The sequence below is a fragment of the Amblyraja radiata genome, chromosome 7 (genome assembly GCF_010909765.2).
Source record: "Amblyraja radiata isolate CabotCenter1 chromosome 7, sAmbRad1.1.pri, whole genome shotgun sequence".
NCBI lineage: Eukaryota > Metazoa > Chordata > Chondrichthyes > Rajiformes > Rajidae > Amblyraja > Amblyraja radiata.
Window position 1 is genome coordinate 12,420,674 of NC_045962.1, and position 25,354 is coordinate 12,446,027.

Sequence of the window (25,354 nt, forward strand, 5' to 3'; positions counted from 1 at the left end):
CTATTCAAGTCACCTTGCAGCCTCCTAGCATCCTTCTCACAGCTAACACTGTCCCCCAGCTTCGTGTCATTCGCAAACTTGGAGATGTTGCATTCAATTCCCTCGTCCAGATCATTAATATATATTGTAAATAGCTGGGGTCCCAGCACTGAGTCTTGCGGTACCCTACTAGTCACTGCCTGCCATTCTGAAAAGGACCCGTTTACTCCTACTCTTTGCTTCCTGTCTGCCAGCCAGTTCTCTATCCACATCAATACTGAACCCCCAATACCGTATGCTTTAGGTTTGCATACTAATCTCTTATGTGGGACCTTGTTGAAAGCCTTCTGAAAGTCCAGATATAGCATATCAACTGGTTCTCCCTTATCCACTCTACTAGTTACATCCTCGAAAAATTCTATAAGATTCGTCAGACATGATTTACCTTTCATAAATCAATGCTGACTTTGTCCAATGATTTCACCACTTTCCAAATGTGCTGCTATCCCATCTTTAATAACTGACTAGCATTTTCCCCACTACCAATGTTAGACTAACTGGTCTGTAATTCCCCGTTTTCTCTCTCTTTAAAAAGTGGGGTTACATTAGCTACCCTCCAATCCTCAGGAACTACTCCAGAATCTAAAGAGTTTTGAAAAATTATCACTAATGCATCCACTAATTCTGGGGCTACTTCCTTAAGTACTCTGGGATGCAGCCTATCTGGCCCTGGGGATTTATCGGCCTTTAATCCATTCAATTTACCTAACACCACTTCCCGGCTAACCTGGATTTCACTCAGTTCCTCCATCTCATTTGACCCCCGGTCCCCTGCTATTTCCGGCAGATTATTTATGTCTTCCTTAGTGAAGACAGAACCAAAGTAGTTATTCAATTGGTCTGCCATGTCCTTGTTCCCCATGATCAACTCACCTGTTTCTGACTGCAAGGGACCTACATTTGTTTTAACTAATCTTTTTCTCTTCACATATCTATAAAAACTTTTACAGTCAGTTTTTATGTTCCCTGCCAGTTTTCTTTCATAATCTATTTTCCCTTTCCTAATTAATCCCTTTGTCCTCCTCTGCTGGACTGAATTTCTCCCAGTCCTCTGGTAGGCTGCTTTTTCTGGCTAATTTGTATGCTTCATCTTTTGTTTTGATACTATCCCTGATTTCCCTTGTTATCCACGGATGCACTACCTTCCCTGATTTATTCTTTTGCCAAACTGGGATGAACAATTGTCGTTGTTCATCCATGCAGTCTTTAAATGCCTTCCATTGCATATCCACCGTCAACCCATTAAGAATTAATTGCCAGTCAATCTTGGCCAATTCACGTCTCATACCCTCAAAGTTACCTTTCTTTAAGTTCAGAACCCTTGTTTCTGAATTAACAATGTCACTCTCCATCCTAATGAAGAACTCAACCATATTATGGTCACTCTTGCCCAAGGGGCCACGCACAACAAGACTGCTAACTAACCCTTCCTCATTACTCAATACCCAGTCTAGAATAGCCTGTTCTCTTGTTGGTTCCTCTACATGTTGGTTTAGAAAACTATCCCGCATACATTCCAAGAAATCCTCTTCCTCAGCACCCCTGCCAATTTGATTCACCCAATCTATATGTAGATTGAAGTCACCCATTATAACTGTTTTACCTTTGTTGCACGCATTTCTAATTTCCTGTTTGATGCCATCCCCAACTCCACTACAGGTGCACAACCTTTTATCCGAAAGCCTTGGGACCAGACACTTGTCGGATTTCGGAATTTTTCGGATTTCCGAATGGAAGATTTTTAGCGTAGATTAGGTAGGTAGCGCGGGCGGCTTGAAAAGTCTGGAGCGGCTGCCTCCTCCCCAGAGACCGGGGAATCATTGTAAATCATTGCATAAATGTTAGTCGGTTATTTTGGAGGGATTTTATGGGGGGGGGGGGGGGGTGAAGGGGGAAACTTTAATTCTTAGTCCCCTACCTGGTCGGAGAGGCGAGGAGCGGGCAATGCCTTACCGGGTCGCCGTGCAGTAAGCTCCGGAGCGCTGTGGCCGCCGACTCCCAACATCGCGGAGCTGGGGCTGTTGGCGTCCGGCCGCGGGAGACGCCGGTTGGAGCTCCGACCCCGGCAACTCTACCCCTGGCTGCGCGGCGCTCCAAATCCAGCGCGGCCCGCGGCCAGACGCCCGCAGCCCCAGCTCCGCGATGTTGGGAGTCGGCGGCGTCGCAGCACTGGGATACCAGCGGGGAGCGGGCAATGCCTTACCGGGTCGCCGTGCGGTAAGCTCCGGAGCGCTGTGGCCGCCGACACACAACATCGCGGAGCTGGGGCTGCGGGCGTCCGGCCGCGGGCGGCGCTGGATTTGGAGCGCCGCGCAGCCAAACTAACTGACTAACATTTAAGCAATGATTTACAGATGTTTAAGTGTCTCCCCGGTCTCTGGGGAGGAGGCAGCCGCTACAGTAGTACAGACCTGGGTTGACCGTGGGTCGTTTCGGGTCAAGTTTGGCGCCAAACGCGAGCTTTGGTGTGCAGACGACATCCTGGAAAAAATGGCCGGTTTTCGGAGTTTTTCGGTTTCCGGAACTCCGGATAAAAGGTTGTGCACCTGTACTACTATTAGGTGGCCTGTACACAACTCCCACTAACGTTTTCTTCCCCTTAGTGTTTCGCATCTCTACCCATATCGATTCCACATCCTCCAAGCTAATGTCCTTCCTTTCTATTGCGTTAATCTCCTCTCTAACCAGCAACGCTACCCCACCTCCTTTCCCTTTCTGTCTATCCCTCCTGAATATTGAATATCCTTGGATGTTCAGCTCCCAGCCTTGGTCACCCTGGAGCCATGTCTCCGTGATCCCAACTATATCATATTCATTAATAACTATCTGCACATTCAACTCATCCACCTTATTACGAATGCTCCTTGCATTGAGACACAAAGCCTTCAGGCTTGTTTTTACAACACTCTTACCCCTTATACTATTATGTTGAAAAGTGGCCCTTTTTGATTTTTGCCCTGGATTTGTCTGCCTGCCACTTTTACTTTTCACCTTGCTACCTATTGCTTCAACCTCATTTTACACCCCTCTGTCTCTCTGCTCACACATTTAAGAAACCCACCACCTCTTATTCTCTGTTTATTATCTTTATCTTCTTTCCCCCCTACATGTTGGGTCTGAGTGCTTCCCTTCTCTGCCTCCTGCCTCACCCACTGTCTACTAGCTTTCTCTATTTGAGTCCCTCCCCCCAACCGTTCTAGTTTAAAGTCTTCCCAGTAGCCTTTGCAAATCTCCCAGGATATTGGTCCCCCTCGGGTTCAAGTACAACTCATCCTTTTTGTACAGGTCACACCTTCCCCGAAGGAGGTCCCAATGATCCAGAAACTTGAATCCCTGCCCTCTGGACCAGTCCCTCACCATGCATTTATCCTCCACCTCGCGCCATTCCTACTCTCAGTGTCACGTGGCACAGGCAGTAATCCTGAGATTATTACCTTTGCGGTCCTTCTCCTTAACTCTCCTCCTAACCCCCTAAATTCTCCTTTCAGGACCTCTTCTCTTTTTCTACCTATGTCATTGGTACCTATATGTACCACGACCTCAGGCTCCTCTCCCTCCCATTTCAGGATATCTTGGACACGTTCAGACACATCCCAGACCCTGGCACCAGGGAGGCAAACTACCATCCGGGTCACCTGACTGCATCCACAGAATTGCTTATCTGACCCCCTAACTATAGAGTCCCCTATTACTATTGCCCTCCTCTTCTTTTCCCTACCCTCTGAGCACCAGAGGGCTATCAGACTCCATGACCTCCCACATCTGACATCCAGAACAGAAAACTGCCCTGGCCCTCATTCTCCCCCCTTACCCTGGTTACAATATAAAGTGCTTCCTCAGGCCCACTTGTTTTGAAATGTGAATAGAATGTGAATGGAACGTTACAGATTTGGGAACAACGGCTCCTGGGCCTCTGTGAATCGAAGCCCCGCGCTCAGTTTTTGTACTCACCGCCCGGACGCCGCTCCTCCCACTGCAACCGCTCCTGGGCCTCTGTGAAGCAAAGCCCCGTGCTCAGTTTTTGTACAGAGTTTGTACAGAGTTTGTAGGTCAATTGTTTTCTGTAAATAGGGTGTGAAAGTGGGATAACATGGAACTAGTGTATTGATGGTAGATGATCAGCATAAACTCAGTGGGCCGAAGGGCCTGTTTCCATGCCGCATCACCTAAACTAAAACTTAAAAACTAACCAAGTTTGAAACAATCTACCAATAAAACAATCACTTATTTTCCCTACTTCTTATCTCACTTGAACTATGTTGGTTTGATCAAAGGTATTTATGTATTTATGATGTGAAATAAAATCAACAATTGTGGAAAAACTCAAGGTCTGTTGAGTCAGTTGAATTTGAAAAAAAAATTTGTATCATTTTAGACTGTAAAATATTATGATACGATTGGGAAAAAAAAATGACATGGAAATGAACATTTAAAAAAATAATAATGTATGCTTTGTCATCTCTCCTATTTAGCTTGTTTGAAGATGAGATTATGTCTTATGTGCCACCTCATGCCTTACTTCACCCCAGTCATTGCCAATCTCCACGTGCTTCCCCTGTGTCGTCACCTCAGAATTCCCCAGGTAAGGAAAAGATAACCTGAAAACAGTAATGAACTCCGGTGGAAAATGTAATTAAGAACAATCGTCTATTCAGCGTGTTGTAATGATGCAGTTCCTATTCGAACGATTTGTCAGTTGTGCGTGAAGGAACTGCTGATGCTGGTTTACACCGAAGATAGACGCAAAAAGCTGGAGTAACTCAGCGGGACTGGCAGCATCTCTGGAGAGAAGGAATGGATGACGTTTCGGGTCGAGACCCTTCTTCAGGCTTGCTGATTAGCGGCATGTTGGAGTGTGAAGCTAATCTCGATTGAGAAATTTTTCAAAAAAGAAGTTGAAAAAATCAAAGTGGGAAGTAACTAAATAAAAGGTGTAAAAAATCTGGAAGGAAATTTTAGAAAGCCAGGACTAAATTACAGTTAAGAATTAACTAATAAAGAATCTTAATTGCCTGGAGATTTACCTTATATATGACGGGGACACTATTACTGATTTGTGTAGAAGGAATTTTAATTCAAAGGAGTTGGGAAAATAATAGTTTTACATTCTACTTGAGGAAGGATTAAAGGATTTTCTGAAATGCGACAGCTGTCCAAGTTCTGATATTTTTATGAAATAATTCATATAATGAGTGCATAAGACTTCCCATGCTGGCTGCAAGGATTTACTTTCTTAATTAAAGATTGACTTTGGCCAGTTGTGGTTTCTCTAACAGTAAAAATGGGAAAACTCACTTCATAAAGTATTGTACAATTTATAGTATACTTATTTATACATAGTATACTGACAGTATGCTTTATAATATACGTATTTATCTATTGTACACTTTATAGTTAGTTTATTGTATACTTTAAATGCCAACAAATAGCCTTTATTAGGAGAGATTGATTTTTATCAGCCATCTTATGTTTTGAGTGAAGTATTCAATACTCTTATCGGGAAGCACAGGGTCAGTTGTGCTGGATGGGATTTATTTAATTTGTGTAAAGGGCCTGTCCCACTTTCACAACCTAATCCACGACCTTTTTTACTCGTGGACATTTTTCATCAGGCTATAAAAAAACGCCCCGACCTACTTGATGCCACGAGTACCTACGACTAGCATCACGGCCTGCTACGACCTACCTACGACCTTGTGACGACCATGCTGCGAGTGTGAGTCAAGGGCAAACTCGGCAGAGGTCGTGAATTATTATCAGCCATTTTATGTTTTGAGTGAAGTATTCAATAGAATTAGGTCTTGAAAAGCTAAGATAAATGGAGGATTAGCACTTCCAAACTTTTTATATTATTTTTGGGCTGTTCAGATTAAGAATATGAATTTCTGGTGGGTAAATATGGATCATGAACCGACATGGTTAAATATAGAAAAGGAAGACTGTCTACCTTTCAATGTAATTGAAATTGAAGCATTGTAATTGATTACCTTTAATAAAAAAATATATATCAAAAAAGAATTAGGTCTTGAAAGTGGGACAGCCTGTAACACATTCTGCAAAACTGTTGCTCTTCCCATTACATTTTGTTTGGATTTGTCAGCATTCAATGGGTCACTTTTAATTCACATGAACAAAACCATAAAGCAATCAAGTAATCGGAACTGTTTGTTGGTCAACAGTCTTAAACATTATCTCTGCTTTTCTCTCTATAGTTGCAATTTCTCTCTACTGCCGAGTTTGTTTAGCATAGATAGATAGATAGAATTTATTTGCCACGCAACCAGGGTCGGTGGTATTTGGGTTGTCAGCAGCGGTACAATAATAAAGAACACACAACCACAATAAAAATGTAACACAAACATCCACCACAGCATTCATCACTGTGGTGGAAGGCACAGAACTTGGCCAGACCTCCTCCATTTCCCCCCGTGGTCGGGACCTCCACCCTCCGCAGCCATTGCTGCGGGGGCGTCCAGATGGTAAGGGACAAAGTCAAAGTCAGGGTAAGTCCAGGATCGGCTCTTCCCCACCGGAGACCGCGGCTTCAGGCTGGTGTAGGCCGCAGGCCGGCGGTCGAAGATTTAAGGTTCCCGCCGCGCCGCAGCCAGAAGCACCGCAGGCTGCAGGGCCGGTGGTCGAAGCTCCCCTTCAGGGGTGATGGTAAGTCCATGCGGGCCCGCGGTAGAAGTTGGCCGCGGGCCGGCAGTGATGGCTTCTTCTTCTCCCGGGTCCCCAACGTGAGATCCCGGGCTGCGGACGCCGCGCCAGCTGGAGCTGTGCAGACCGCGGCTTCAGGCTGCCGGCTGCCGCGGGCCAGCGAAACTGAGCGCTCCCCTCCGGCGAGCCCCAGCGAGGGCTCGCCCGCTCCACGCCGAGAGTCCACGCCGCGCCCGCCGCTGAAGCCCCAGGCGCGTCTCCGGGAAAGGCCGCGCCGATCCTCGTTGTTAGGCCACGGGGGAGGCGACCTGGAAAAAGTCGCCTCTCCGTGGAGGAGGCGACCAAAGCGGTTTCCCCCTTACCCCCCCCCCCCACACCACCCCCAACACAAGACACACAAAGGAACATTAAAACAAACTTTAAAACAATCTTTATAACATACTAAAAATTGATAAGACTAACGCGCTGCTGACAGGGCTGCTGCCACTGCAGCGCCCCCTACGACCTACGCATCTTCTGTTCTTATTTCAGATTCCTTCCATTCACAATATTGTACAAGGTTGTAACCTCTAATATTGACATTTTTTCCCTTTCAGGTGCTGCAAGAATTACTTACATTTTCAGCATTTGCTGATTTTTTTTTTCCTGAATTGCCTCATCTCTTATTAGTTCTGTAAAATAATAGAATATAACGATAGGAAGAACTGACACTATTTTCACCTCATGTCCTTGCAGCACAAGGCACTGGCTATTCCTTTCATCACTTTGACAGCTAAAGGCATCATGGCATTTAAACACAATTGATTTGGCGCAGTCTGTAAAAAAAAGTATGTGAGAAAATTAACCATTTAATCCCATTACTGCTTTTCCCCTTTCAAGCTCACTTTCATACTTTCAGATTGGCTGTGAGTGGAGTCATACCTAACCCATCTGCAGCAGCAGAGTGGACGACATAACACAAGAAAATTGGTAAACAACTAGTCACCGAGCCCCTCAAGCTGCCCTGCCATTCAACATGCGCATGGCTGATCTGTGCTGGCCTCAACTCTCTTTAGTGCCACTTCTCCATAACCGTCAATTTTTTTTGATCGTTCAAAAATTTATCAATCTTCATCTTAAATATATTTAATGATCTGACGACTTCCACCCCGCTTGGGAGGCACGGTGGCGTAGTGGTAGAGTTGCTACCTCACAGTGCAAGAGACCCGGGTTTGATCCTGACTACATGCGCTGTCTGTATGGAGTTTGTACGTTCTCCCCTGTGACCATGTGGGTTTTCTCCGAGTGCTCTGGTTTCCCCCCACACTCCAAAGACGTGCAAGTATTGGCTTTGGTAAAATTGTAAAATTATCCCTTGTGTGCAGGGTAGTGTTATAGTGTATGGGTGATTACTGCTAAACATACTCAGATGTCTGAACGGCCCATTTCCGTACTGTATCTCTAAAGTCTAAAGAGAATTCCTAAGATTCACTGTCCACTGAGTGAAGAAATCTCTATGCGCCTCAGTTTTAAAGGACCGGCCCCTTCTGACCAGTCTGTTGCTTCCTCATTACTTGATGGTGTGATCTTCTTCAGCCTCATTGAACTTGCCAAAAATAAAACAGAAAATGTCTGATGTTATTCAGCATCTTAAAGAGAAGCATATGTTAATTTCTGAGATCAGACCCTTTTCCAGCACAACATTGGAAGTGATTCGTAAAGTGTAATGGGATGTGCAATAGCTGTTAAACTTGCAAATGATGATAAGTTTCACTTATATGATAATGACAATGATAAGTTTCACTTGTTTTGGAACGCAGGCATGGGGATGATGAGGATCTTGAGTTTCAAACACTTTTTTTCTTACAGGCACCCAGAGAGCCAACGCCAGGGCTCCAGCTCCTTACAAGAGGGACTTTGAAGCTAAGCTCAGAAACTTCTACAGAAAGCTTGAAACAAAAGGCTACGGACAAGGCCCAGGAAAGTTAAAGTGAGTCAGTTGCAGGGGAAATTGAGAAAACAGTGCACTGAGCTGTGAATGTTGAAGTGTGAAGACAAATGGAGTGGTTGACTTCAACTATGAAGCTGATGTGCTGTTTTTGACCAGTAGCTCGTGCCGAGTGAAAATTATTCTGATGCTTTACCGCTACAGAAAACCGAAGTTTCATAAAATCTTCGTCAATAGTGACATATATAAGAAACCACATTCTTAGCTTTAATTTGAAGAGCATGTTATTGTGTTTGACCCATCCTCATCCATTGGATGTACACTCCATTGTATCATCCAGAGATCTGGCTTTATATTAGAGCTCTTGAAAATCCAGCTGGTACGATGTTGGGTAATTTGACCCAATATTATCACCACAACCAGAAAAACCCCAGCAAATGTTGTATTAGTCGGGAATCCAGGAAATTGACTTGGGTGACCTGCACACTCTCATTTGAAGGTTTTGGTAAAACTGAGATTTGCATGGTTTGTACTAATATTGCATATTTTCAATTATAAATGTGCATTTTGATCATTTTTTACAATAAAGATTAATCATCAGAAGAGACCACTTGCTGGAAGATGCATTCAACCAAATTATGGGCTGCTCCAGGAAAGATCTTCAAAGAAATAAACTCTATGTCACCTTTGTTGGAGAGGAAGGGTGAGTATGTAGACAACTTAGCGTAACATTATTGGAATCATCTTTAAAATTGTATGCGGCCAGGATTTACATCATAGATAAACTGGCAAATGACAAGTGGTTGGACCAAGGTAGCGTGAAGCAGTTTCTCCAAGGAGAAATCCTTGGAGAGATCTACAAGGACACAGTGGTGGAGTTGCTGCCTTACAGTGCTTGCAGCGCCAGAGACTTGGGTTCGATCCCGACTACGGGTGCTGTCTGTACGGAGTTTGTTCGTTCTCCCCGTGACTGCGTGGGTTTTCTCTGAGATCTTCGGTTTCATCCCACATTCTAAAGATGTACTGGTTTGTAGGTTAATTGACTTGGTATAAGTATAAATTGTCCCTAGTGTGTGTAGGATAGTGTAAATATGCAGGGATCGCTGGTCAGTGAGGACTCGGTGTGCCGAAGGGCTTGTTTCTGTGCTGTATCTCTAAACTAAACTAAACTAAATGCAGGATAAAAACTTAGGGAGGGAATTTCAAAAATTGGAGCTCGGGCAACTGAAGGTGTGGCTGCTAGTGGTCAAGTGATTGGTGCTGCAGATGTTCAAGTGACAAGAATGATGGAACCACAGATATGGTGGAGCACTGTACAGTGCTGAGGGGAGCAAACATTTGAGGGATTTGAAAACCAGAACATTATAAAATTGAGATGCAGCTCAGTTGAAGTTATTGCGGGTCAATGAGCACTGTCATAGATGATCAGGATGTAATACAGGACAGATAATTGGCACTGTTTTAGTTGACCTTAAGTTACCAAGGATAAAATGAAGGAGATAAACACAAAAAGCTGGAGTAACTCAGTGGGTCAGGCAGCATCTCTGGAGAAAAGTAATCGGTGACATTTCAGGCTGAGATCCTTCTTCAGACTGAGTCAGGGGAAAGGGAAACGGGAGATAGAGACGGTGAAATAGAGATATATAGAACAAATGAATGAAAGACATGCAAAACATAACGATGATCTAGGAAAGATCGAGCACACCATGGTCCATTGTTGGCAGTGGGCTAGGTATTAACGTGGGCTCCACATTTCCTTGATCATCATCACTTTTTGTGTAATTAACCACGTTACTTTTGTGTCCATGTAATAAGTTGCAAATCTTTCTGTTCCTTTCAGGCTGGATTACAGCGGCCCCTCCCGAGAGTTCTTTTTTCTGGTGTCGAGAGAACTCTTCAATCCATATTACGGCTTGTTTGAATACTCTGCTAATGATACCTACACTGTGCAAATCAGCCCGATGTCCGCATTTGTCGACAATCACCATGAATGGTAGGCATTCCTCTCTGCGATTATGCAAAAAGTTGTGTTGAAATTCAAGCTAGATCGAAAAACATTTTTTGTTGGTGCGATAACTATAATGGAGAAGGAGGAAATCTGGGTTTAAAAAAAAGAATTTGTTACAATTGGATGACATGCTGCCAGAGGAGGTGTTAGAATCAGATACAATTACTACATTTGAGACATTAGAACAGACAATAAGAAAGGCATCAAAGGATATGGTCCTAATGAGATTTGAGTCGAAGGATAAAAAGCTCAGCATATGTACGAAAGACCTGCAAATGCTCGTTTAAATTGAAGATAGACACAAAATGCTGGAGTAACTCAGCAGGACAGGCAGCATCTCTGGAGAGAAGGAATGGGTGACGTTTCGAGTCGACATGCTCATTTCTATACCATGTACAACTCTGTGTAAAGTTATTGTGGGGAAGTGAGAACAGATGAATTAAACACATCTGCAATGCTACATATCTTTGGTATTTTGCAAAATAATTAACCTAATATTCCCTAAAGTTTGAACCATGGATGTATTCTCAAAATTCTTTCAAGCTCAACCAACCAAGATAGTCTTATATCAGATTGTCATAAAAATAATTGTTCTTGACAAGAATTCCTTGATATTTTATTGAGATTTGATAAGCTGAAATGAAAATAAATTGTACAAGAGAAAGGATAATGAAAATGGGAAATTAATGTCTTAATATGCTAAGTCACTGATTTACCCAATGCTCTAATATCCTTAATGACAGACTTTGAAATTTAATTGCAAAATATGTCATTCTTGTTTAAAACCATTGGTGAACAAGATGGACTCTAGGTGAAACTCTGCACAAAGAGTTGGAATCAGACAAAATCAATGGGCATTGGCTTGATTGTTCAACATTGTGCAAGTTGCTACAAATGAGATGACACTGGATATAATTAAAGATAGACACAAATTGCTGGAATAACTCAGCGGGACAGGCAGCATCTCTGGGGAGAAGGAATGGGTGACGTTTCAGGTCGAGACCCTTCTTCAGACTGAAACGTCACTCATTCCTTCTCTCCAGAGAAGCTGCCTGTCCCGTTGAGTTACTCCAGCATTTTGTGTCTATCTTCGATTTAAACCAGGATCTGCAGTTCGGTCCTACACATACTGGATATAATTATGTTTAAGAAGGAACTGCAGATGCTGGAAAATCGAAGGTAGACAAAAATGCTGGAGAAACTCAGCGGGTGAGGCAGCATCTGTGGAGCGAAGGAAATAGGCAACGTTCTGGGCCAAAACCCTTCATCAGACTGATGTGAGGGTGGGGGGAAGGGCTGAGGGAGAGCTGAGAAGGGGAGGAGAAAGTAAGGACTACCTGAAATTAGAGACTACCTTCATACCGCTGGGGTGCAAACTGCGTAGGCTTGGCGATCGCTTCGCCGAACACATCTGCTTGGTTTGCAATAACCAACCTGATCTCCCGGTGGCTCAGCACTTCAACTCCCCCTCCCATTCCGAATCCGACCTTTCTGTCCTCGGCCTCCTCCATGGCCAGAGTGAGTCCCACCGTAAATTGGAGGAGCAGCACCTCATATTTCGCTTGGGCAGTTTGTACACCAGCGGTATGAACATTGACCTCTAATTTCAGGTAATCCTTACTTCCTCCTCCCCTTCTCAGCTCTCCCTCAGCCCACTGGTTCCACCTCTTCCTTTCTTCCTCACATCAGTCTGAAGAAGGGTTTCGGCTCGAAACTTTGTCTATTTCCTTCGCTCCATAGACGCTGCCTCACAGGCGGAGTTTCTCCTGGATATAATGATGTTGGTTGCAATATATTGGAACAAGCTCATGACCAGGCAGGCCTAATTGTGACCAGAACTGGTAGGTGAGAATCACCAAGATAAATATCCAAAAAAAGCTAACAATAATAATTAAAAAAACGAAGAAAAATAATCTGGTCGCTGGAAACGGAGTGAGTCCCACCTGCCATTATGTTTACCTTCACTGATCTCTGGAGTTTGTGTTCTCTTTCATCTGCCATTGATTTTCAGTATTGACAAAGGTGTTTCACAAGCTGAAACATTTAAAACCTTCGTGAAGATCATAGATCTGATCACTGTCCTGTTCTCTTTCCCTTGTTGGTACAAGCCCCCTTTGTACAGCTGTAGCGCCTGGAAGAGGTCAGGAAAAGGCCAGACATCAGGCAGGTTCAAACGGTAGTTTTTAATGACACAGCGAGAACACACACACCCCCGAGAGGGACCTCGGGAAACCCTGTGGCAGACCAACACCCCTATCCCTCAATAGCCGAGGGGTATGACTCAAGGAGTGGCCTAACCCTCAGAGACCGCCACAGGACCCCCCCCCCCCAAGTACCCAAGGCATGAAACTGACCGGAGGGCGTACCCGACGGCCAGCCCGGGTGCACACCTCCCCCGGCACAGGAACAGGCAACTGACCAACAGGTGCAGGGGACGGAGTAGCCAGAGGAGGAGGTACCCTAGACGCAGAGCGCCCTCGCTTACGGGGACACGCTACCAGCACCGGCTGATCAATGTCAATATGCGCCGGCTTTAGCCGCGCATCCTAAACAGTCTCACACCGCCACAAAGCATTGCTTTACTGCAACCTGCCTGGTTTTATAGTCCAAACTGCTGATGATGCAAATAAAGGTGGACCAGCACATTCCGTGTTGCTTACACTGGAGATTCATGCAGATGTTAAAGTAAATGAGAACTGACTTAAAACCCGAGGACATAAATTACCACTCTAAATTAGAGAAATTATAATACAGTCTGAGAGGTCATCATAAGATAATTTGATAAAAACAATTTACAATGGCAAGAGACTCCATAATTTGGCATTAATGTACTTTCCGAAAGGAACAAAGAGAAAGCCTGTCATATTCCATTTTGATGAAAAGCACATGAAAATCCATGAAACATCTTTAAAGACGAAATGGACATGTATATCTTGAAAAAATAATGTGAAGACTGGAATATTGGAGTCTGGTATATAGATAGTCTATATCTCTTGTTTCCCTTATCCCTAACCAGTCTGAAGAAGGGTCTTGACTCGAAACGTCATCCATTCCTTCTCTCCAGAGATGCTGCCTGGCCCGCTGAGTTACTCCAGCTTTTTGTATCTATCTTCGGAATATTGGAGTGACTACTTAGCAAACATATAATGGTGGCTACACAAAAAAGCTGGAGAAACTCAGCGGGTGCAGCAGCATCTATGGAGCGAAGGAAATAGGCAACGTTTCGGGCCGAAACCCTTCTTCAGATCATATAATGGTGGCTCTTTTATTACCAGTAATATCCTTGTTTGTGTGGGCTTTGGCATATGCAGCCCTGGTTTCTTTGTTCTTGTATAACGAGGTTAATGAAAACAGACATTTTGCTCCTGGTGCCTAAAAGTGGTTCAGTAAAAAAGTTGCTATGATTCAAGAACTCCGTGTGACCACCAGAGGGCACCTTAACACTACTGTACTGTAATTGTTTTAAACTGAAGGAGATTCAGGGAGAGGCAGAACTATTGGTAAAATTATTTAAGACCAAAAATGTTGATTGGCTAGAATCCCATCCCAAATTGATACTACTATATATTTAGTGTTGCTGACTGGGTTTCCAGCTTTTAAGCATTAATTTAAAAAAAAGGAATTTTCTGTTGATTGTCATATTAAGGTTTGCAGATTTTAATTAATGGCATTTTTTAGTTATTTGTGTAAGAAATTGTTAATCACTTACAATTCTGGCCTTAATGTACTTAAAATATTGTCTTAAGACATATTTGATTTTGCTCAAGGTGACCGATCCACTATCATCACACCTGCGTATAATTTCTTATTTACCTCACATTAACTCAAATATTTTATTGATGTGGAAGTAAGCAATGTTGTAAAACAGTTTATATTTTAAAGGAGGTTTTTATCAGGGGACCACAAAAAGATATTCAGTATGAGTATTGGTATCGATTTATTATTATCATGTGTACTAAGATACAGTGAAAAGCATTGTTTGCCTGTCATCCAGTCAAATCATACTATACATGAGTATCATCTAGCCATGCACAAGTAATACAGGGAATGCAGAGAAAAATACCAGAGTGCAGAATATAGTATAGCATTACAGTTACAAAGAAAAAATGTCAAGTCCACAGTGAGGTAGGTTGGAAGATCAGGAATGCACTCTAGCTTATGAGAGGACCATTTCACTAGTCTGATAACACTTGGGAAGAAGTTGTTCCTGAATCTGGTGGTACGTGTTTTGAAGCTTTAGTTTCGTCTGTCTGATGGGAAAAGGAAGAAGAGGGAATGATCAGGGTGAAAATGGTCCTTGATTATGTTGGCTGCTTTCCTGAGGCAGCGTGACGTGTTGATGGAGTCAATCTGAGGGAGGTTGGTCTGTGTGGTGGACAGGACTAAATGTATAATGCTCTGCAATTTCTTATTTGAGCAAAGCTATAGCCAACCCAAGCTGCGATTCATCCTGATGGGATGTTTTCTGTGGTGCATCTGTAGAAGTTGGTAAGAGTCATTTGAGACATGCCAAGCTTCTTTAGTTTTTTTAGGAAGTAGAGGTGTTAGTGTGCTGTCTTGGCCGTAGCTTCAATATGAGCGCTGTAGGACAAATTGTCGGTGATATTGACAATACGTTATGATAGAGCTTTGTTTATCCAAGGAGGGAAATTGATCAACATTTCCATGAGCTGTGGCTGAATGGTGAATATGTTGCTGCACTCATAATCTGAAGGGTTAGACTACTGATGCAGAGAAGGTACTTAGAGAACTGGAATACTGTTGATATTAATAAAAGAGATTGTTATCATTAAAGGGAGCAATGAAACTTTTCAGATTATTTTGAGAAAATAACTGCTGGACAGATGACGTATGGCCTTGAAGAAACGTATTCACACTACCTGGCCTGGCCACATGTGGCTCCAGTCCTGCTCATTTTGGTTGACTTTAAAACTTCTTACTGGTGGCTCACCATCATATTCTCAATGTGTGAGTTTGTTTAAGGCATAGACCCATGCCAGTATATTGTACAATGGAAGCAACAGACTATTGCACTAATGTGAATACCAATCTGTAAGTTGTTAATGTTCAAGTATCATATCTTGATATTAATTTCCACAAGGTAGGATAAATATGTTAGTGCAAGCAGCTATTCTTTGATGCAAACCACCATTGGGCTTGCCCCGTCCTATATTAAAAATCTTTTCACCCACCACTCCACCTCCAGGTCCCTCAGATCGGCCGACTTGGGGCTGCTGAATATCCCGCAGTCTAGGTATAAGCTTAGGGGCGACCGTGCCTTTGCGGTTGCAGCTCCTAGACTGTGGAACAGCATCCTCCTTCCCATCAGAACTGCCCCTCCATCGACTCCTTTAAGTCAAGACTAAAAACTTATCTATACTCCCAAGCCTTTCCTGACGTCCACTGAGCGAGGGCTATATGTATATATGTATGTAGTTTGTTTGTTTATACTATTCTTATAACAAATGTAAAGCACTTTGGCCAACGAGAGTTGTTGCCTTGCGAGGATGTTACTGCGCTGCTAGCTCCAAACTCGTTGCCATATTCTAACATTGGCCGAATAGTGTTCAGGAAACTCCGCCTGCAATCCCTGCAATGTAATCTACAGCAAATCAGCTGCTTGCCATTATTCTTGAAGCTGCTGCCACCAGGCTATGGCCCGGCTCCAAAGTCAATGTAAGACCATCTGCCTGCTTCCTCTTTCTTTTGGTCAACATGCTCACCATTTTTAAAGTTAGCATGTAAGAACAGTCAAAATGGGTATCGTTCAATGTTGGTTACTGCTGTGATTTTATAAAAGACTGAGTCTATTAATAGCCAGACAGAGCGTGCTGACAAATAATTCACTTATATGCTGCAAAACATCTCCTAACTTCACATAATATGTGTTTATATTCTGGTTTGAGATTGCTATTACTCAGTGATAAGTCTCACTTCCAGTTGTGCACTGTTTTATGTTACCAGAATGGATCCTGTGGTTCCTTTACATCACAAAAACCTAATAGTTCATCATTGTTTTTGAAGGTGCCATTATAATTTAACCATGAGCTTGATAGATAAAAGCCTGTAGGAGGTGTCAAAACAAGACCCTTCAAAACATTTTTTACATGCATTACAGTAATTTACGATAATTTACAATAATAAAATGAACAAATTTGAATGAAGTGTTTTTAAAGGAGAGAAAGTTAGAATTACTTAGAGATAAAATCCTAGTTTATGGGCCAGGCAATTGGAAGCACAGCTGTTTTAGAAGTGCAACCTGTTGCCTTTGGAGCCAGTACGACTTTTGTTGGTCTCTGAGGGGCTGTCCCACTGTGGCGACCTAATCCGCGAGTTCAGAAGAGTTTGCCCTCGACTCGTACACGCAGCATGGTCGACACGAGGTCCGAGGAGGGCATTGTAACTCTCCTTCATGCTCGTGAGCAGTCCCCGAGTACTCGAGGCCTCAGCTAGGTCGCGGCGTATTTTTCAACATGCTGAAAAATGCCCGTGAGTAAAAAAAGGTCGCCATGGAAAAAAATCGATATTTTTTTTACTCGTAGGTTTAATCGAAGGAGGTCGTGGTGGGATGTTATTCGTAGGTAATCGAGGGTAGTCGAAGGTAATCGAAGGTAGTCAAAGGTTGTCGTAGATAGTCTTCAACATATTCGAAGGGAGGTCGAAGGAGATCGAAGGAGGTCGTCTTCACTCTCCACTATTCGGTGTCCATTTTTCCCAAAGCTAGTCAAAGCTAGTCTTCAACATAGTCGAAGGAGGTCTTCTACATGACACTTTTTCAAACTCTCCTACACTCTTCTAAACTCGCCAATTAGGTCACCGCTGTGGGACAGCCCCTTAAGCCAGCTCAGATGCGTGATGAGCATTTTGACAAAGCAGAACATAACTGTGACTTATACTTTCTAAAACCAACTGAATCCCCCCTGTTTCTATTTCAGGTTTAGATTCAGTGGCCGAATACTTGGCCTTGCTCTCATCCATCAGTATCTGCTTGATGCCTTTTTCACCAGGCCATTTTACAAAGGTCTACTGAGAATGTAAGTATTTTTGCTATGAGGAGGAAATGTTAATTTGTGTAAGTATTACAAAATGTTATTCAATACTATTATTTTTCATTGTCCCGCACACATCAACTGTCGTAAAGTTATACCTTCAGGTATCTGCCTATTGCAAGAATTGATTTTTTTTTTGTAATCTTTGTAATATATTTCCATATAACAAAGTAAATGTTGATGTTACAATTATTACTGAGTGAAGGCTGTCACATTTTTATTGATTTTATTATGGTAAATTTATCCACTTCCAGCTATATTATCAAATAAAGAATATTATAGCCACAAAGATCCTGATAGAATGAATCTGACAGAGACCAGGAAGGAAAATTTGATTTTGAACAGACCAGCCTTTGCTACCTCATTTGCCACCTTTTGAATACATTCCACTTCTGATGAGACCAAACTCTGATACCTTATTCTCCACCTTCTGAAGACATTCCACATCCTGAGCAGACCGAACTGGTGCCTCATTCTCCACATAGTCGCAAAAAGCTGGAGTAACTCAGCGGGACAGGCAGCATTTCTGGAGAGAAGGAATGGGTGACGTTTCGGGTCGAGACCCTTCTTCAGGGTCTAAAAGCGAGAGTGGATGTTGTAGAACTTTTCGGTTTAAACCAGCATCTGCTGTTCCTTCCTACACACCTCATTCCCCACCTCATGTACCTTCTTGCGAGGGCTTTCAGGACTTAAATTAACTGCTACACACCTTTAAAACTAACACCTAGGTTTAGCAAATTCATTAATCAGACAGGTTCATTACTTGATATTTTTCCTACATAATTTCACGAGACTGTGATTTAGTTCTTGTGTACATGTTTATATGTCTTCAGAAATCTTGAAAAAGAGTCGTGATATTCTGTCATAACATTCTGGCCCTCCTGTGAGCTACTGTTTCCCCCAGTTAAATATAGCTCTTTGGGCTAACGGAATCAAGGGATATGGGGAGAAAGCAGGAACGGGGTACTGAATTTGGATGATCTGCAATGATCATAATTGAATGGTGGTGCTACTCGAAGGGCCGAATGGCCTACTCCTGCACCTATTTTCTATGTTTCGATGTTTCTACCTCTTCAAGACTGACCATGTTTTCTCCCAAGACCTGGGTTGATTTGTTTCTTAATGGGAGACCTGGCAGAGGAAGGACATTTGATTGTGTTTCTCAGTGCCGATTTGAGCACTTATATTTTGGGTCACGTGATCAAAAACAATGCTGCTGATTAAACTGGCAAGGATGAATTTCTTAGGCCCACATCTATCATCACAATGTGTTGGATGGAGCTGCAGATGCTGATTTACGAAGACAGACACAAAATGCTGGAGTAACTCAGCAGGTCAGGCAGCATCTCTGGAGAAAAGAAATAGGTGGGGTTGTTTCTGGTTGAAAAAAGGTCTCGACCTGAAACGTCACCTGTTCCTTTTCTCCAGGGATGTTGCCTGACTTCACTCAAGCCATTTTGTGTCTATCATCATTCTAGCCATTTACTCTAGCCATTTTGTGTCTATCTTCAAAATGGTTTGCATTAGAAACAAGAGGAGAATTATTCAAAAGCCTTGAATTGCCTGGAGGCATGTCAAAGATTGCATTCCTTCTAAATGTTCACCACTGACAAGTTACAGACATCAAATTATGTTGCAGATCATTCGGTAGCTTCTTTACAATTCAGTGTTGGATTTAGTTCAGCAACATCTCATTTGGTTCTGCTGGTTCATGGGATAAAGACTGCAAAATAGTTTCAGTATTGATCATTATTTTTGCCTCGTTTTTCACAAGCCAATTACTAGGAGTTAACCCGGAGAATCAGCATTTTTGCTAGATCTACGATCTTGTGAATTGGATGGTTCCTTTTAGCTAAATGAGTCACATTTGGTCCTTTTTAGGGGCGAGATATTTTCCAGAAAATAAAATGTCTAATTTAAAAAAAAAAATATTAACATTTTGGTTTATCATTAAAGAACCGAGATAATACAACATAGAGTCATTCAGTCATACAGGATTAAAACAGGCTGTTCGGCCAAACTCTTCCATACCAACCAAGATTCTCCATCCAAGCTAGTCTCTTTTGCCTAAATTTGTCTAAGTGTCTTTTAAATGTTGTAACTGTACCAACATCAACTACCTCTGCTGGTGTAACATTCCATATACCCACTATCCTCTGAATGAAAAGTTGCCTTTCAGCTTCCTATTAAATCTTTCCCCTCTTGCCTTAAACTTATGCCCTCTGGTTCTTGATTCCCCTACCCTGGGTAAAAGACTCTGTGCATTCACCCTATCCATTCCCCTCATAATTGTATATCACACATTAGCCGCCTACACTCCAAGGAATAAAGTCCAAGCCTGTCTAATCTCTCCTTATAACTCAGGTCAACTACACATTCTCATCTAAATCATTGATATAAACCACAAACAGCAATGGACCCAACACTATTCCTCAGGCGCATCACTATTAAAGCCCCCCAGTTTGAAAAACTGGAGGGGGTGGGGGTTGATAGGCAGATGGTCGACAAAGGCATTTGTCTGTGATTGAGACTAATGAGGTGATAATAACCAACTGGCATTGGATTGGATTGGATTTGCTTCCTGTGGGCAGGACATAGCAGACATTCTCCTGCAGGTGGAGACTTGCAGATTCTTGATTAGTAAAGGGCCTGTCCCTCAGGCGATTTTTTCAGCGACTGCTGGCGACTGTCACAGTTGTAGCAGGTCGCCGAAAAGGTACCGACTGGACCCCCCCCCCCCCCCCTACGACGATGTCTACGACAACCTACCACCTAGTCGACGTCAAGCTACAGCAAGCTACCGACAACTGCCGACTGAATCATCGCGACTTAGGACGTCCACCTACGACCACACAGGCGACAACCGAAGTCAACCTACGTCCACCCACAACAAGCTACAACAAGCAACGACCCTGTCGGCGACAACTGAAGACAACTGAAGACAATTCAGTCGCAGGTTGACGTAAGTTGACGTAGGTGGTCGCCAATGGAATTCACCGAAGTCAGCACCCGGCGACAACCAACGTCACCTGGCGACAACCTGCGTCATCCTGGCGACAACCTCCGACAGCATCTACGTCAGGAGAAGACAAGCTACGTCAAGCCCACAGTCGCCAAACTGTTTTGAACATTTCAAAATCCAGCGGCGACCAGAAAAATGTTACGACCCTTTAGGCGACTTGAAGAGACAACTCACGACAATACAGGCATCACCCCGTGACCATATGAAAACAGCCTAGTCACCTGTAGATGCTGAAAAAATCACCTAAGTGGGACAGGGGGGTTAAGGGGAGAAAGCAGGAGAATGGGGTTGAGAGGGAAAGATAGATCAGTCATGATTGAATGGTGGAGTAGACTTGATGGGCTGCATGGTCTAATTCTTCTCCTAGAACTTGTGATCTTATGAATTTATATCAGGGCAACATTCCATTTCCACGTTGCCATGCAGTACAATGGAGTCACCATTTTGTTAGTGTCATAGAAAATTGGTGACTCTTTGTTCTACATGACCACAGTTGCATTGAATTGGCTGAAGACCGACTAGTGATGCTGAGGTATATATCGTCCATGCATACCTTTGGCTGAAGATGTCTAAGTGTTTGGGTTAAAGAACGATTTTACAGAGTTATTCCAAATAATGAAGGATTCTAATGGAATAAATAAGGAAAAAACTATTCTGGTGGCAGAGGATATACATTTTGGATAATAGACAAAAGAAGCAGAAACTGAGGAAAAACATGTTTTCAAGTAAATAATGTCTAAAGTGGACTCTACCATCCTACCAGGAAGGTGATGGAAGGAGATTCACAAGGGAAATTGAAAAATGCTGAAGTACAAATACATTTTTGAATTTGCCAGTGTGCTTAATTTTAACCTTCCATGAAAGGGAAATTTTACAAGTAAACATAATTGGCACATTAAATTTAACATGTTCCATGTCGGTCAAATGAAATAAAAGGAGATATTGAGATGCATGAGTCATGAAAGATGTTGCTTTGATAATATATTTTTAATTGGGTTGAACTATGGATTTTTGCAACCTTTGATCATTGCAGAAATGCCTAAGGCTAGGATCAATTAAAATTCTATTAACAATTAAATCCTCCATTATTAATTTCTCCTGGTGGACAAGATATCTAAATTATTACATATAATATTCTTGCTTCTTAATAAAGAAGATTGTGGATTCAAACCGCAGCTCAGTAATGTGAGCACTTAATCTAATGTGGTACTCAAGTATAATCCTGAAGGAATGTTTTACTTTCAGATTTGCTATCCAAATATGATTTTAATATTGATCCTATGTTTTTTTCAAACATGGAGACTATTGGGGAGAGAGTAGAGGAGTTATTTTATATTTTTAAAATATTTAAATTGGTCAAAGGTTTGCAATGACTAGTGATTGCAAAATACATGATGTGAATCAGGCTTGTTTTCTTGTGGTGACATCCATTTCCAAAATCAATCAAGCAATTTCTTTCTTTCATCTTGCCTGTCAGCTCTTCTCTAATTTACCCAGTTGGCTGCACAGTTATCGAATTACAGGAGCTGACAAATTTAGTTTGAAATTAAATAAATTGAACAAGCTCCTACAAGGCTCTATTTGCACATCTTACAAATGTTTGCAGAAGAGACCGATGTATAATATAGTCTTAGCATATTAATGCAATGGTCATTTTCATAAGACGTAAGAGCAGGAGTAACCCATCGAGTCTGCTTTTCTAAAAGATGGCTGAACCTTATGAAGCTATATCTTGCAAATCTTGTGATCCTACATTCTTGCTATTGAGGGAATGCAGCGTAGGTTCACCAGGTTAATTCCCAGCATGGCGGGACTGTCATATGTTGATAGAATGGAGCGGCTGGGCTTGTACAATCTGGAATTTAGAAGAATGAGAGGTGATCTTATTGAAACATATAAGATTGTTAAGGGATTGGACACGCTGGAGGCAGGAAACATGTTCCCGAGGTTGTGTGAATCCAGAACCAGGGGCCACATTTTAAGAATAAGAGGTAGGCCTTTTAGAACGGAGATGAGGAAAAACGTTTTCACCCAGAGAGTTGTGAATCTGTGGAATTCTATTCCTCAGAAGGCAGTGGAGGCCAATTCTCTGGATGGTTTCAAAAGAGAGTTAGATAGAGCTCTTAAAGATAGCGGAGTCAGGGGATATGATGAGAAGGCAGAAGCAGGGTACTGATTGTGGATGATCAGCCATGATCATATTGAATGGCGGTGCTGGCTCAAAGGGCCGAACTGCACCTATTGTCTATTGTCTAAATGATGGGAACGTCACCCATTCCTTCTCTCCTGAAATGCTGCCTGTCCCGCTGAGTTACTCCAGCATTTTGTGTCTATCTTCAGTTTAAACCAGCATCTGCAGTTCCTGCCAACACGATGGCTGAAACTTTTTGGGTGTTGCTGTTTGAATCATCCTGGGAACTCTATAATCGGTTGTCATATTCTAATATGCAATGACATTTTTTTTTTTTAAAGTTATGATAAAGAAGTGGACTTCTGGAGAAAATGTTTCAGTAGATTAGCAAAACATATGTTCTAAAGTTTCCAGGTTGTTGTTAAGGATGGTAGTGCAAACCTTTTCCCCCAGGCATATAATTAAAGAAACCTGCCAATGTTAAGGATAGCCTCCATTGTCAGTTAATCTAATTCAATGCCATGTAACATCTCAAGCCTTTTCTACCATTCATTGATATCATTGCTGGTCCATGAATACCATTTATCTGCCTTTGCCCTATATTATCTCATAGCATAAACCACAAAATCGCTCAATCTCACATTTAAAGTAACAATTGATCTGGTGGTCATTTGCACAAGTAGTCAAATCTTTTCTTACAACCTTTGGGTAGAGGGGCTTCCTAACCATTCTGGAACGGACAGACTCTAATACTCATTTAATAGAGTAATACTTTATTTATATTTCAATATTCTACATATAAATAGAGTACAATTGATCTATTAAGTATTTGTAGATAACAAATTTGTGATCACCAAATCCTAGATTGAGAACTCCTGATAATTCAGGTTATAGTTTTTATCTTCCTTGCCCAATCATCTTAAATATCTAAAAGTCTTGATGAATCAGGCTTAGAGTCATAAAGTCATACAGTACATCAGCTCAACGTTCCCACCCAACTCATCCATGTCAACCTAGTTGCCCAACTAAGTTGTGCCATTTGCCTGCTTTTGGTTCCTATCCCTCAAAACCTTTCCTTTCTATGTACTTGTCGAAATGTCTTTGAAACATTGTCATTGTACCTATCAGTACCACTTCATCTGGCAGCTCGATTCATACACCCAGCTCACAACAATTAGCCCCTCAGGTCTCCCTTTAAATATCTCACCTTAAACCATTGCAGGGGAGAGATACGACTTTGCCTTCCATCACAGTGAGGAGGAGATTCGCTGTGATGGATGTTTGTGTAAATTGTGGTGTGTCTTGGTTCTTCTTGTTTGTATGACTGCAGAAACTAAATTGTGTTTGAACTTCTGGGTTCAAATGACAACAAATAAAATCTAATCTAATCTTCCCATATCTTTGGCAGAAGATCAGAAAAACAATATTTTTCCATGTTAGTTAGATCTGGAATAGTCTTGCTGAAATCGTTGATTCCATTAATAATTTTAAGAGTGTATTGAACAGTTAGTTCAGGTTGAAAAACTTGCATCATTATAGAAAAAAAAGTGGAACCACTCCTTTAAAAAGCTATCACAAATACGATAGATTAAGTAGCCCTCTTTGTTATGATTTTCTTTTAAGTTTAGAGCATGGTGCTGGAATGGGTCTTGACCTTAAACTTCTGATTCACTATTACAATTGTAGCTGATATCATCAAATGATGCGATTGATTTGTTTATTCACAGAAACAGAAATAGTCCTTTAACCAATTAAGCCTGTTTACTGAATAAATCGTATTACATGTATCTCCATCCCATCTCCATTTAATAACTACATCTTCATCGTTCAATATTCACAAATCAATCTTGAAGCTGAACTGACCAATCAAGCATTTTTAATGTAGCAATTTCTTTCCTCCACACATTCCAATCCTTTGTCCTCCTTGTACAATCCTGGTACCTTTGCCAGACCCCAAAAATGATAATATCAGTTTTTGTTTATTTCAGGGGTCCAGGATTGCAATATTTTGTCGAAGATAATTTTTTTTGCATTTTCATTATCTTTCCTATTAGGGAAGATTTCAAGTCTAATTAGAATAGTTCCAGTCATTGAATTATTCTTGCTTGATTATTGCGCTTGATTATTCCTGATTTATACATTGTTTCCTCAATTATCCTGAGAAAAGAGCCCAGATACTCAATTACAAAATGTGATAGTTTTGAAATGCAATGTGAAAATGAATCACTGGCATTTTGTGCATGTACCAATGTATGAGAATTGAACACAGAAAGAATGTAGATATTATAGAAACATAGAAACATAGAAATTAGGTGCAGGAGTAGGCCATTCGGTCCTTCGAGCCTGCACCGCCATTCAATATGATCATGGCTGATCATCCAACTCAGTATCCCGTACCTGCCTTCTCTCCATACCCTCTGATCCCCTTAGCCACAAGGGCCACATCTAACTCCCTCTTAAATATAGCCAATGAACTGGCCTCGACTACCCTCTGTGGCAGAGAGTTCCAGAGATTCACCAC

The 25,354-nt window shown here is 42.1% G+C and overlaps 1 protein-coding gene across 5 annotated transcripts in view; it reads left to right on the top strand.

Moving 5' to 3' along the window:
* The window catches only part of hecw2 (HECT, C2 and WW domain containing E3 ubiquitin protein ligase 2), a 342,360-nt gene that overhangs the window by 269,897 nt on the left and 47,109 nt on the right, over nucleotides 1–25,354 (top strand). For all 5 annotated transcript variants that reach the window (XM_033023729.1, XM_033023732.1, XM_033023733.1 and 2 more), the window contains 5 exons: nucleotides 4,512–4,621; nucleotides 8,545–8,665; nucleotides 9,213–9,326; nucleotides 10,464–10,616; nucleotides 17,567–17,665. In XM_033023729.1, the coding sequence (XP_032879620.1) occupies nucleotides 4,512–4,621; nucleotides 8,545–8,665; nucleotides 9,213–9,326; nucleotides 10,464–10,616; nucleotides 17,567–17,665 (597 nt within the window). The remainder of the gene's footprint in view (nucleotides 1–4,511; nucleotides 4,622–8,544; nucleotides 8,666–9,212; nucleotides 9,327–10,463; nucleotides 10,617–17,566; nucleotides 17,666–25,354) is intronic.